This window comes from Triticum aestivum, chromosome 2A (genome assembly GCF_018294505.1).
Source record: "Triticum aestivum cultivar Chinese Spring chromosome 2A, IWGSC CS RefSeq v2.1, whole genome shotgun sequence".
Taxonomy (NCBI): domain Eukaryota; kingdom Viridiplantae; phylum Streptophyta; class Magnoliopsida; order Poales; family Poaceae; genus Triticum; species Triticum aestivum.
This window is the reverse complement of record NC_057797.1, coordinates 646,602,822-646,617,291: the sequence shown is the minus strand read 5'-3', so window position 1 is coordinate 646,617,291 and position 14,470 is coordinate 646,602,822. Positions and strand designations below refer to the sequence as shown.

At 47.5% G+C, this 14,470-nt stretch overlaps 2 protein-coding genes and 1 pseudogene across 2 annotated transcripts; 1 reads left to right on the top strand and 2 right to left on the bottom strand.

Annotated features, from left to right (window-relative positions):
• The first annotated feature begins 1,105 nt into the window (after positions 1 to 1,105).
• Positions 1,106 to 2,642, top strand: LOC123189979 (uncharacterized mitochondrial protein AtMg00810-like). Its single transcript, XM_044602519.1, has one exon. It carries the CDS (start codon positions 1,106 to 1,108, stop codon positions 2,372 to 2,374), a length of 1,269 nt encoding a protein of 422 aa, XP_044458454.1. The 3' UTR covers positions 2,375 to 2,642.
• On the bottom strand, positions 2,417 to 7,517 carry LOC123189980 (ubiquitin carboxyl-terminal hydrolase 3-like; annotated as a pseudogene).
• A 259-nt stretch (positions 7,518 to 7,776) lies between these two features.
• Positions 7,777 to 11,585, bottom strand: LOC123189978 (serine/threonine-protein kinase D6PKL1). The gene is made up of 4 exons (XM_044602518.1): positions 11,291 to 11,585; positions 10,928 to 11,001; positions 9,486 to 10,843; positions 7,777 to 8,887 (listed from the first exon to the last, which is right to left on the bottom strand). Exons 3-4 carry the CDS (start codon positions 10,694 to 10,696, stop codon positions 8,017 to 8,019), a joined length of 2,082 nt encoding a protein of 693 aa, XP_044458453.1. The 5' UTR covers positions 10,697 to 10,843; positions 10,928 to 11,001; positions 11,291 to 11,585; the 3' UTR covers positions 7,777 to 8,016.
• Positions 11,586 to 14,470: the final 2,885 nt, after the last annotated feature.

Sequence of the window (14,470 nt, the reverse complement as noted above, 5' to 3'; positions counted from 1 at the left end):
AAGTTTGTTGTTCCCTCAAAGTTGTTTGGCAGTACCTGCTTTGTTCGTGATCACCGACCATCTGTTGGCAAGCTTGATCCTCGGGCAGTGAAGTGTGTCTTTCTGGGATACTCGTCTAGTCAGCAGGGGTATAAATGTTGGTGTCCCTCTGAAAAACGCAGGTTTGTAAGTATGGACGTTACATTCAGGGAGTCTGAGCCATTCTATGGTGAGCCGACTGATCTCAGTCTGTTGTTTGCAGAGCTTGACCACCTACACCCTGTGCATGATGGTCAAGAGGGGGAGAAGGATGTGTCTCATACTCACGGTGATCCTGTGGACATTAACACTGATAATGATGTGCAGGCTCAGGTTCAACCAATAGTGGGTACAATTCCGGTTAGTACCATCACTGATGATGATGTGCGGGCTCATGTCGAGCCAACTGTCGATACACTTAAGATTGGTGCTCTCCAGGTTCCTGTTCGGGATCGATGGCAGACGAATACCCTGGTGTACTCTCGGCGGCAACCACAAGTGCAGGGGGAGCAGCAAGGCAGGGAGGCAAGAGTGCAGGGGGAGCAGCAAGGCAGGGAGGCAAGAGTGCAGGGGGAGCAGCAAGGCAGTGAGGCAAGAGTGCAGGGGGAGCAGCAAGGCAGTGAGGCAAGCTCATCTGACACAGTGGAGCTGCCCATTGCGTTGCGAAAACCTACACGTGAAGCGGCAAGGAAGGGTGAGGTAGCAAGGAAGGCTCTGCCAAAGGATGATGCTTGTGATGACCTTGATATTGGCAATTTTGTGTCTTACAAGGCTTTGTCACCTTCATATAAGGCGTTTGTTGCCTCTCTGCAAACTGTGTCTATCCCTAGGGATTGGAAGGCTGCAAAGCAAGATCCGAAGTGGCGTGAATCGATGATAGAGGAGTTAGAAGCATTGAAAAAAAAACAAGACATGGGTGCTAACCACATTGCCGGCAGGAAAGAAAGCAGTGAGTTGTAAGTGGATTTTTACTGTGAAGCAGAATCCTGAGGGCAAGGTGGAACGGTATAAGGCTAGATTGGTTGCCAGAGGATATAGTCAAACTTATGGAATTGACTATGATGAGACATTTGCTCCAGTTGCAAAGATGAACACGGTACGGGTATTGGTCTCGTGTGCTGCAAACTTTGGGTGGAAATTGCACCAGTTAGATGTCAAGAATGCCTTCTTACATGGTGACTTGAAAGAAGAGGTATACATGGAGATACCGCCAGGTTTTGGCACAGAACAGACTACGGGGAAGGTATGCAGGCTGAAGAAATCCTTGTATGGTCTGAAGCAATCGCCGAGGGCATGGTTTGATAGGTTCAGACGAGCTGTTTGGAATATGGGGTATGGCCAATGTAATGGTGACCACACGGTGTTTTATAGACACACTAATAAGAAGATCACCATTGTTGCAGTGTATGTTGATGATATCATCATCACTGGAGATGATGAGGAGGAAATAAAGAGAGTGAAGGGGTGTCTGAGCAAGGAGTTTGAGGTAAAAGACTTAGGAAATCTAAAGTACTTCCTTGGCATAGAAGTGGCCCGGACAGAGAAGGGAATATCTTTGTGCGAACGAAAATACACCTTGGATCTTTTGAGTGACATGGGCATGATGGGATGTCGTGCAGCCCCTACTCCAATTGAACAAAATCATCAAGTAACAGCACAATCAGGTGAGCTAGTGAATAAGGAAGATTATCAGAAGCTGGTTGGGAGGTTGTTGTACTTGTGTCATACTAGGCCTGACATTACGTATGCCGTGGGGGTGGTGAGCAGATACATGCATGAATCAAGGAGAGGGCATCTTGATATTGTTCACAGAATCCTGAGATACTTGAAGGGGACTCCGGGTAAAGGGTTGTGGTTTGCGAAGAGTGGACATCTTGAAGTGGATGGCTATAGTGACTCTGATTGGGCTAGCTGTCAAGATGATAGACGATCAACTTCAGGTTACTGTGTGTTTGTGGGAGGAAATTTGGTGTCATGGAGAAGCAAGAAACAGAATGTTGTGTCTAGATCAACAGCAGAAGCTGAATATAGAGCATTATCTCAAGGGTTGTGTGATATGCTCTGGGTGAAGCACCTACTATGCGAGTTGAAACTCTTGAGGAAGGGACCCTTAAGGGTGTGGTGTGACAATCAGTCAGCTATAGCCATTGCTAATAACCCAGTTCAACATGATAGGACGAAGCATGTGGAAATTGATCGCTTCTTCATTAAAGAGAAACTTGATGCTGGGATCATCAGCCTTACTCATGTCAGCTCTGGGCAGCAGTTTGCAGATTGCTTGACAAAGGGACTGGGAACAAAGGACTGTAACTTGGCGTGTGACAAGATGGGAGTGTTGAACCGGTATGGGCCCTAGCCCATCAAGATCTGTCTCTTGGGCCCAAGCCCATGAGAGGTGCTGACCTAGAAGAGGAGCCCCTCTTCCCCCTGCCCCTGGGAGAGCCGCCAGACACAAGAGGAACGACTCTGAGGTCACAAGACACCACCGGCCCTCCTCTCTGTAGGTACTCCCCCTCTCATCTCAACAGAATCAATAAACCTTCTCTCTGGACCCATATATTCACTATATCTTCGAGAGAGCCATGACAATGAAGTTGAGTGACTCAGAATACTCCACAATCCTCGTTTTTATGACTCTTGCAGCATCCTGCAATTGCATACAGCCAAGGAATAATAGGGTTCAGAAAATCACAAGTTTTTATATTTGTCACTGAATCTTCCTTCATAAGAGGTGATATAGCGGACCAGATTTTTCCAATCGAGTGTGCGTATTTACTACTCCCCATGTAAACTAATGTAAGACCTTTTAGGTCACTACTTTAGTGATCTAAAAGGTCTTATATTAGCTTACAGAGGGAGCAAAAAATTAGGCTCGGCTTTATCTTTTGCAGATTTTGTGTTGGGCTGGACTGCTTCCATTTTTTTCTTTTGCAAAATGGTTGTGCGGTCGTGAGACCGCCCTGACTACTTAATGGGCCTGCGCACGAAAGCGGCTAAGCAGCTACTGATATCTTACTATGAAAATACGAATTGACTAAGGCCGTGTTCGGATTCCCTCCGCTCCGCGGCTCCGCGCCGGAGCGGAGCGGCAATCCAGTTAATTTACGCCATAATTTGGGGAGTTGGTTAAACCCCGCTCCGCGCGCTCCGCTCCGCGAGGAGTGCCGAACGCGGCCTAAGCATTACGACATAATTTAGTGAAATGAAGAGCTACTAAGTAATACCGTCACAACCAAAACCCTTATGTTGGAAGTTATAAAAAGGCAACACTATCTTCCATACGCTGTTTACAGAATGAGAGATGCGGACAGCTGAACAATTTACCTGCAACAAGCTATCAGGAGAGGCGCGGTCATGATGTATCGGCTGCGGCTTTCCTCCATCAAGCTCATAAAGTTCACCTGGATGGAAAAGGGAAGGAAAAACAGAGTGAACAACAGATAAAGGGATGGTGACTTGTAACAAAATTCAATTATGATACTCTGGTAACGGATGGATATGTGTACAATGCATACCATCAACACACGTAAAACAAACGTAATGTTCAATTACCCCATCCTTGGCCTGCACAATAAAATATAGATATCTCAGAATGCAACCATTGATTAATTCATATTTAAACTGAGGATATATTACATAAACATATCTTCCATGAAAGTATTCAAATTATTGTGGTTGACAACTCTGTAATAACATGCTCCTTGTGGAAGTTGTGAACTAATGAACAATGTTCAATACCCATTCACAAATGAAATGACACATGAGCAACAACATTCACCCCAGATTGCAAGCTATTCAAACTGACAAACAAGAAACAACATGAAGGCAGAGAAGCAGGTAAACTGGCTAACAGTCAGGTCTCAAAATTCCGACAGGATCCAGTCACCGTGACCAGTTCCCAGTAAGAGAAGTTGATGTTAGCAGATAGTTACTGGAAGCAGCGTGACTCTCATAATATAACACTCCATCGCCAAACAGTACCGTCATATTATTTGATCATCCAGGGCAATTATCAGTATGCTAGACGTAACTAAAGAAATTTTACGGCAGTCCTGACCTCTGTATCACCACCAGCAGCAGCAACAGAATGAGCGTCCTCCATTTCTTGGTCCTCCTCAAGAAAAGCAGCACGCTGATGATATCAAGTACTTTATAATTAGTACAGCGTAGAAGTCAATCCATAATAATAGTCTTTAACAAGAAAAGAAGTATGCATACATGGACTGCTAACCTGGATAGGATCCATATCAGCAGTTTGTTTATAAAATCTATGAAAATAGGACCCATCAACTGCAAAGATAAAACTACTAATCAAATATTGTCACAAGTCAAAAAGAGTGAGCATGAAAGGCAAGATACTCAACATAATATTATTATTTTTTTGAAGTAGTCTTGGTAGTTGGAAGTTGGAACTAGGCAAATTAAACTCATAAGTCTGGATGACTCATATTTATGTGTGACCAAAAGCATGCATTAGTATTGCAATATATAGAAACAAAACAGAGTATGCACATTCAAGTTCTTGGGAGCTAGATATAATTGTGAACTCTGGATTCCGGAAATACATTATTCATGTGATAGCAGGTCAAGTACATGATTATCCATTATTACCTATTCTGTAAACTGTAGTGATAGATTATAACATTTCTCTACGGAAGGCATAGCAGGGATGAAGGAGTTCTTAAGGATCCTTGGTGAATTATTGGGTGGTCATACACTCATACTGATAGAATTGCATGAAACAGTGACTATGGTTGGACAGCCAAGATGAAATAAAATTTCACACAATAGTGTTTGTCTTGATGCACGTAGGCATAAATATTATGCATATCAATAGGAAGTTAAAACTTAAAACTGCTGTAAACACCTAGCTTGATTTCGGATACAGCATTCCCTATTGCATGAATAATACCAATTGTTCCGCAAGCATTGCCAACAGTCTGTTTTGTACTCCCCCCGTTCCGAATTACTTGTCGCAGGTATGGATGTATCTAGATGTATTTTAGTACTAGATACATCCATTTCTGCGACGAGTAATTTGGAACGGAGGGAGTAAAATATACTTTCTTGTTGGGCTCCTGCGTCATGAATTTTTCTGTATTATAAAGAAATAACCATATAGAAACTTGGGAGGGGGAGCCTTGGCACAGTGGTAAAGTTGTTGCCTTGTGACCATGAGGTCACGGGTTCGAGTCCTGGAAACAGCCTCTTGCAGAAATGTAGGGAAAGGCTGCGTACTATAGACCCAAAGTGGTCGGACCCTTCCCCGGACCCTGCGCAAACGGGAGCTACGTGCACTGGGCTGCCCTTTAACCATATAGAAACTTGGCATAGGTTCCTTAAAAATCTTTGCAACAAATTTTAATGTGCACCAAGCCACCAACATCTGCTTAAGTCAAGATCATAAACACATTATATTGTACTGTATCTCTGGCTATTTGGAAGCCATAAACCAATATTTATAGAACCCATGACATTATGAATATAGAAGAAAGAATAGATACCTAAGGGTGTGTTTGGTACATGGCACCAAGTGGAATGGAACGGGTCCGACCCGTGCTTGGGCCTCATTCTTGTGTTTGGTACACTACTAGAACCGGAACCCACTGGTTCCCAAAAAGGGAATATCCAGCCCAGATCCGGAACGCAGTCATTCCTCCAAATCGAAGGAACGACGCGGAACGCTCCCTCGCCCTCTCTCTCGTGCACAAACCGCATCGCCTCTGCCTCTCTGTACTGTGCCGCCGCCTGCTATTCTTCCTCGATCCGCGACGCCGGCTGCTCCTCTGCCGCGAACCGCGCTGCCGGCTGCCCATCTCCCGCGATCCGCGCTGCCTACTGCTCCTCTCCCTCGTCCCCTCCTCTCTCAACTGTGGCACGGTGGACGAACTGCTGCCTGGCGGCGGACGAGCAGATGCGGCCTGCGGGGCGGCGGGCGGCCTTCTCCAAGCAAGCGGCCATGCGAGTTGTTGGCCGCACAGCGACCAGCAGCAATCTGCGGCTACCAGTTGAGTCAAGCTCCGTCCAGCCACAACTGACCGGATGGATTCTTTGATTTAGCACTCCAGTCCGTCATGTTTGTTCTGAATTTGTTTGTTGCAAGGTAGAGTACCAACAATAGGTCAACTTCATCTCTCTAACGTGTGTTAGACTGTACAGTACATTTTTGGCAATATGTTTAGCTACCTTAACATGTGTTAACATGTAGTAGAAATCTATATGTGAGATGTCACCATTTCATCTCACTAACCAAACATCGAAATGGAACCATTCCATTCTACCTAATTGCCCATACCAAACACAGTGACGGAACCGACCCGTTCTACTGGAATGGAACCATTACATTCCATTCCACTTCGTCCCTGAACCAAACACACCCTAAGAAGCTGCTAACTATCGTGAATGGACACATTCATTATACTGAGTTGATTCACTAGTTGGAATTTGGGGAAACAAGTTCGATATGTCTGAGTGTTCAGCACAAAAATAAGTCAGCAGTAGAAATAAACTAACACAGTGGAACTTCTTGGTTAGCAAGCATGACACCATTCAATCGATTTAACCATTGAAGTGCATTTTTTTTAACTTGTTAAAAGGAGTATCCAAGGAAATACCCAATGACTAGGGGCGCCATGAAAATGGGTAAAGACCTACTGTTGGAAGTTTAAGCAGTTTAACATTCAATCAGTTTAAGCAGATAGCAGACACATCATGATCAGGTCCTGATGTCCTATGATTAGTTATGCTCAAGTATTATGGCAATATTTCGCCAAAGTTCAATTCTAGGAACAGTGTTGCACACAGAATTCCTAGAAGCAGGTGAACGAACCAAATTATTTACCAGGATTTAATGTGAAATCGAGTGATTTTGGTCAGGAAATTGTGCTGAGCATACTGACAGCCAAACTAACAATACAGATCAGTCTCACCTTGGTCTCCACCGTGGAGGTGGCCGAAGCATCGGATTCCTTCTTCCGATCCTGCTCACCAACACGCGGGTGGAAAACAAATCAGCTCCTCCTCACCATCCACCGGTACAAGCAACCCAAACAAAATCCCACAGCCAATTAGGCGCCAGGACTCACCTGCGGGTAGAGCAGGAGGACGGCGAGGACCGGCTGGGGCACCATGGCGACTTGGCGAGCATATCGTCGTCGAGCCCGTACACGTCGCAGAACCCCACGCCCTCCGGGACCCCCAGCCCCCACATGAACTGCAGCCGACCGTGGCGTAAGGGGACTGAGTGGGGAAGAGGAGAGGCCGAGGCGAACCCCTACCGGAAGTGGGGAGGAGGCGTGGGTACCTGGTTCATGACGTCGGGGTTGGCCTCCAGGGGGAACCACCGCTTCACCATGGCGGCCGACGTGCCGGGGAGGAGGGGATGGAGCGTAGTGGCGGCGGAGGCGGTTTAGCCAGGTCGTGTTTTCTCTTGTGCGGCGGGGTGCTCAATGAACAGAATTTGTGCATCCGTCTAAACTTCTAACAGTTCTGCACCCTACAGACTTTGTACTGAAACGGGTTCTCGAGCTGAGGAAATTCATACAGGCATACTCAGCTATTCCACGGTATACAGATGCTGCATCTCTTTTTTACTTTGTGATAATTCACTGCATCTAAACGAACGACCAATCACGCTGAAATACATTTAGCTACAATTATATTCCTCAAATTCAACAACCAGCAAGGAAACGAGGGGAACTGGTCAGTCAGAATGCCCGTTTCTCCAGTGATGGCGCACAACTCCGAAGACAGCCACTCTTCAGAGTGTTTCTGCAATGCAAAATCTGTAGCACGCAAAACATGTTCAGAAACAGAGACAGGCTATTCCCATCAGGACATGGAGATCAAACACATCTAGCTAATTTCGGCCAGTTCAGATGCAAGAAATTTGTAACAGCGGTGACTGACATAAACAGCACCGTAAGAATCACAACACCACACTGACCCAACAACACCAACAGTATGCAAACAACAAGCTCTGCCGCTAAGGCGCAAACTCTAAAAGAACTCAAAGTCAAGGTACTTCCCGCCGGACTTGGCGTCCGCGCCGACCACCCTCTTGTTGGTGCTCGCGACCGCCTCCGACACCCCGTACTTCACCGGCAGCTCGGCCTCGACGGGCCTTGGGACCTCGGGGGGCGTGCTGCATCGGATCAGGGCCCAGTTCACGCCCTCGAAGAAGGGGTGCTGCTTGATCTCCGTCGCGCCCCTCTTCACGCCGAGGCGCTGCTGCGGCTCCTTGGCCAGGAGCCCCCTGATGAGGTCCCTGCCGGCGTAGCTCGTCGACGGCGACTCGGGGAACTTCAGCTGCTGACCGACCACGTTGAACAGCGTGGCGCGGTTGCCTGACCCCTTGAATGGTGTCTTGCCGTATAGAAGCTCGTGCAAGAAGATACCAAAGGTCCACCAGTCGACCGCACTTCCATGGCCTTCGCCTTTGATGATTTCTGGGGCCAAGTACTCGTGAGTCCCAACGAATGACATGGATCGAGCTGATGTTGGTTCTGCGAGGAGCTCGGGCAGGTTGATGGCACTCTGTCCAAGGTCAGACCTTGTCTTTTTGGTCTTTTTCTTGCTCTTCTGACCAAACAATTTGGGCATGAAACAAGCTGGCTGAATACAGGCTGAAGTAGGCTCCATGCAAGTAGGTTGCACACAGAATGAACCACCCGCCCTTCTGGGATCAGAATCAAAGGCCGATGTCCTGATTAGTGTAGGTGACACTGCACATCTCAGGGAGAGGTCGAAATCTGAAAGCATTATGTGGCCATCATCACGCACCAGAACATTTTCTGGCTTCAGGTCCCTGTAAACGACTCCCAGCATGTGCAGATACTCAATAGCTAGAAGAACTTCTGCAGCATAAAACCTGCTCAAAATCAGAGAGCACAATGTCAGTGCTTTTAGTTGCAACTAGCCAACTAGGTATATAAGCTTCGGAATACCAAAAATCTGGTATTGAAGGATAAGATGCTAAAGCAAAAGCTAATTGGAGCACGGTTTATAATATCCCAAAATCATTTCAACCAGGCTGCCTACATTTCAATCTATAAATGTATGCACCATTTACGAGCACACCTGCAGACTACATTTGAACAAATAACATTTCTCGCACACCATCATATAACAGCCATAGGACCTTATTCAGAAATTCTGCCCGAGTAACCGGGCAACACTACATTAGCTGCTTCCTGAGCCCCAAAAGATAAGTTTCCCATCAAACTATAGCTATACAGAATTCCTTCCCTTGCGGAAACCATTTCCAACCCGGAATCCTTGCACAGTTCGGAAATTATGCTTCAGGCTCAACTGTCTAATATTAAAAAGCAGAAATAGTAATAACTCTAAGCTACATTAAATTGATAGCAAATGGAGTACTAAACTTGACAAACAAAATACTGAATGTGAATACAATATGAAAATACAAGTTATATTTTTGTAAGGAATTGGCTCATGATTTAATATACCTTGCTGCATACTCGGAGAAATATTTTCCTGGCTGTTTCTGTCGCAGAGTGTGCAAGTCGCCACCCGGACAAAATTCCATGACCAGACACGAGAACCTATCAGTCTCAAAATGTGTATACAGAGTTGGTAGGAATGGATGATCCAGAAGCTGTAGAATCTCCCTCTCAGTTTGAGCCCTATTCAACTTCTTCCTGCTGGCCAAGGATGCCTTGTCCATTACTTTCATTGCAAAGTAGCACCTAGTCCCACTCAACTCTGAGAGGTATACGCTGCCAATGTCACCACAGCCTAGACGCTTGAGCAGTCTAAAGTGGCTCATCCCAAGCACGCCATCTCGAATCCGCACAGCATGAATCGCCTTTCCTCTGGGATCATTCCCCTTATGAGGCTTACTGGTACCTCCAGTGATATGGCTCCAGCTGCTATCGTCGCTAACACCACTGCTGTCACTTGCTCGGCTCATGCTTGTTTTTGCACTTTCTAAAGAGTCACCTCGAACACTACTCTTTACACTTCCAAAGTTCCTCTCTACAGTAAGCATGGTTCCAGTAGCTATGGCTTCACTTTTGTATGTGTTATTACTGCGGTTGCTCGCGATGCTCATGGCAGTGACCACCCCCATGCTGTCAATGCTGCTGTGAGGGCTGACATTGCCGCTGGGAGGGAGCGATGCATCCCAGACACAGTCTTTCTCCTCCGAATCTGGAGGCAAGGACACAGTTTCCGTAGCCTGTGACGAGCGCGCCGTGGCCAACGACGCCACTGCAGCACCAGACACCTTCCTCTCCTCGGGCAAGCCTTCACCACTGCCTGCACAGACTACTGCATTTGCCTTCAGGCCTGTGACACGGAGCGAGAGGTCATCCATGAATGGCCCTTTCGCTGATAGTCCTCGCACCATACACACCGGCGGCTCAGGCTTCTCCTCATCAATTGCGACATACACCGTCTTCATAAGATCCATATCAATTGGCTCGAGGGGGTGACTGGCCCCAGAGAAAGAACTCCGGCCACCCTCATCCGAGGAATCCACGCTCTGGAAGCTCTCCTCGCCATCATCTGGCAGATCCTTCTCATCCTGCTGCTGGGAGGTCTTCCCTTTCCATGACGCCTTTATCGGAATCGGCAGTGGCGGCTCCAGGCTCTGCACCTTCCGAGCAGTGACCACCAAAGGGTCTTCAGGCTCCGCAATCTTATCCACTATCTCCATTCAGACCTTAGCATAACAAGTGCACAAACACCAAGCAAGAGCCGACCAAGACAAGGCAAATCCCAAGCGATTCTCTCCTCAACAAGACACAAGGACGACAGGAGTCCTGCGCCGAGATGGCAAATTTCAGCACAGACAGCACTTCACCTGCAACAGTCACACACAGATTGGTTAAGGAGACGAGGAGAACAAAGTTTCTCTCCAGCCCAACACGGGTTCGAAGAATCAAACCTGCTCCTGGGCAAATTATCGGAAACCCAGCCAAAGCAGACCCCGGGGAGTAGGAACAGGTCCAATCCTCCACCCTGCAGAACAGAATCACAAACCAATCCACCGGATTAGACGCATGCTTCCGCGAGAATGAGAAAACAACAACCCACCAAATCACACCAGGTTATCCTCAAACCCCAAGACACCCACCAAAACCGCAGCAGAATCCCCGCAGCCTATCGACTCAGAATGCACCCAACCCGGCCGCACCGCATTCAGATCTTCGCCGCTGCCGAACACGGCGACGAGCGACGAAGCGCGGCGGCCGCCGGTTCCCCAGCCGAACCAAACAAGGAAACAAATCGAAGGAAAATAATCAATCACCTCGAACGGGGGGAAAGCGGAGATCCCCAGAGTCCAGAGATGACGGACGCCTCGGCCTCGGGGACGACGCGCTCCGCTCTTGGCTACGGCTCCTCCCCGCCACCACCGCGCACCAGTGCCGCCGCCGCCGCCGCTGCTGCTAGCGCCAGTCCCAGCCAGAGTAACTCCGCACCCAGACGCGCCTCTCTCTCTCTCTCTCTCTCTCTCTCTCTCTGTGCGCTTGTGAGGAGGACTGATGAGGGGAGGCGGAGCGCGACGGAGGGGGGGAAAGCGAAAGGCGTGGGAGTGGTGGGGGCTGGATTTGTTCCCGTTCTGTTTTGAGAAGAAAAAAATAATAAAGCGGAAAGCGGCGAAAAGGTTGCGCGTGGGCTGCTGCTAAGCACCGTTTTCCCGCGGCTAATCACTCTCGCGCTTTATCAGCTTTCCCTAAGGGCATGTACAATGGTGCTATCTTAAGAGTACCACGTAGGATAAATGATGAGATGGAGGAGAGAGAACTCGTAAGAAAAGGCTTGTCTTCTCTTATTTAAGATAAGACAAGAGATGACCTCTTAGCACAATTTGTCTCACCATGTTTTAAGAAATTGCTAGTTATTGAAGATAAGACTAAGATATAACCCATTATAGACATACATTTTTGTCATCTCTAAATTATATTTAAGACTTAAGATAAGACTGTCTTATTAACCATTGTACATGCCCTAACCACACCACACAGCTTTGCTCGCTCGCTCTGGCCCGTCCCTTTCTTCCTCGTTACCCATCCAACCCCACACCGATGTCCTGCTGCCAAAATGAAAAAAAAAACTACACTAATGTTTTCTCATCTGTGACAAGAGGCAACCTCTCAAGTCTTAACTGTGTCACAATTAACAAAATAATAGTACCCCCCGCAAAAAAAAAATATTACAATCAGAATGGGTCTGATGGTACTACTTTTTTTGGTAAAAATAGGCAAAGGGAATTTATTGTTGTTGTACTGGAGTACTAGTATCTTCTTCTTGATAGCGGAATTAATGGCTTCTTCTTCAGCAGAGCCGAATTAATTGCTGCGTTGATACGGGTCGGAGCTTTGGGGCGTGCCTGGGCCGACGTGTGGGGCCATGGTGTAGCTTCTTTGCGCTACACCGGGACCACCTGTCACCATCACTTGGGGAGTGCGGCCGGAATGAGGACGGACGCATACGTGACTCGTTCAATGATGCCGTTTTGGAGGACCTGTTCACCCGCTCATCACGCTCGTCGGTGTCGAGTAATTTGAGCAACGGCACCGGCTACTGTAGAAGGTTTTTTACCGTCTCTGCTGATGGGACGAAAAGTTTACGTGTACAGTTAAGAGATATTGTCAACCTTAGGCCAACTCCACTCGCGAGTATTCGTCTGGGTCAAAACAAACAAAAACGGCGAACCAATCTGTGGTTGAATGGTTAGAGAGATTGTGGTATCCTCAACCCATCAGGGTTTAAATTCTGATGCTCGCATTTATTCCTGCATTTATCTTAAGATTTCCGGCAATGCACATTCAGTGGGAGGAGACGTTTCCATCGACGACGAGGTGGCTACGGTGACTTCGTAAATTTTAAGATGATATGACGGTTCAGTCTTTCAGAGGTGCTCATAGGGGTAGGGTGCGTGTGTGCGTTCATAGGGATGAGCGTATGCGCGTGTATATGAGCGCTTGCATCTGTACTGTGTTCAAAACAAACTGAAAATGTGACCCAACGCGCCGACGCAAACAAATGGGCGTCAGCACGGACACATGTGACGCTCTCTCTTGTTCTCCCCCAGCCCGCACGTCGGTGGCACATCAGCCATTCCCCCTCCCTCCACACCCGACCTCATCCGATCGTGCTGCCCTCACCATCGCTGCCCACTTTTTCCGAGGACACCGCCCGCATCCACCCACTCCCCCACCTCCACGCCACATCGGAGGCCCACTCTTGTCGACATTGGTGGCCCTTTCTCGCCACCGCCGTCGTAGCACGAGAAGGCATGGTCTAGCAGCGCTTCCACAACTGTCGGCCTCGCGCTCCACTTTGATAGGCCTGCTACCTATATGGGGAGGGCATAAGGCTCTTCAGCGGCCGCTACCCCACCACACTCAGAAAGATGTTTGACGTTTTGCCCGCAAGGTACCATGGATAGTGAGAATGAGTTCCTTTTCAATAACTTCATGTGTTCACCTGACAATTCATCGTCCGACGATGAGGATTTTGTGGTTGTGACTATAGTCGTCAACGAACACATTGCTAGGCAGCGGACGAGCTTTAGGGGATTAATCTCGGGCCATGCTCCGGCGTTGAATTACAACAAAGCGGCGGCCATTGCCTACTCTTCGTCGGTTTACAATAAAGCAAACCGAAGTGTTGTGAAGCTCCCCCATAAAACTGGCTCTAGAAGTTACATTGCAACTTATCACAGTTTGATAAGCACCCCAGCTTCATACATGCAAATTATCGCATTTTTATAAGTAAATGGCCTGCGGCAATAACGTTCATCATATTCTGTTTGATGTACTAGTGTAATGAGCAAAACGAAAAACCTACACCTATTGAATTTTTTAACCAACCCACATCAGAAAGAAGGATGGGGTGATGAGTGAGACTACGGCAAAAGCAATCATAAGCGTTCTGGAATTTGTTGATTTCACATGTAATGTTCCACCCAAAATATTATGTTTGTAAGACCGTACCAACAACGCTTCAACCTTATTGCAGAAGGAAATGAAGGACAAGCAACACGCAACTCCAGCAGTAGGTGAAGAGCCAAAAACAGATGTGCGGATTGTGCAGAGGTTCTCAAGGGCGTTTCCAAGCATAGCACGTTCCTCGCAAGCATGGGAGAGTCATCTTCCTCCAGGCAGAAGTCAACCTCTCATGAACACATTAGAGAGCTTGAAGAGAGGCTTGTAACTCATGAGGTAGCTGCAAGATCAGCATTTGATAGGGTATCAAGAAGAGCTGAATGCAAGAATGGTAACGCAACAACAGGAAATCGAAGAGATGAAAGCAAAGCAGCTAGATGAAATTGCACCTCTCAAGAAGGCACGTGAGGAGAAAACTTCTTCTATAGAACAGAAGCAATCACAACTAGAAGGAACTTTAGGTTTTCTCTTAAGGATGCAGGATGACTCTGACAAAAGCATGCCGCGGCCTATTTTGGGGGGCTTTGACAACACCT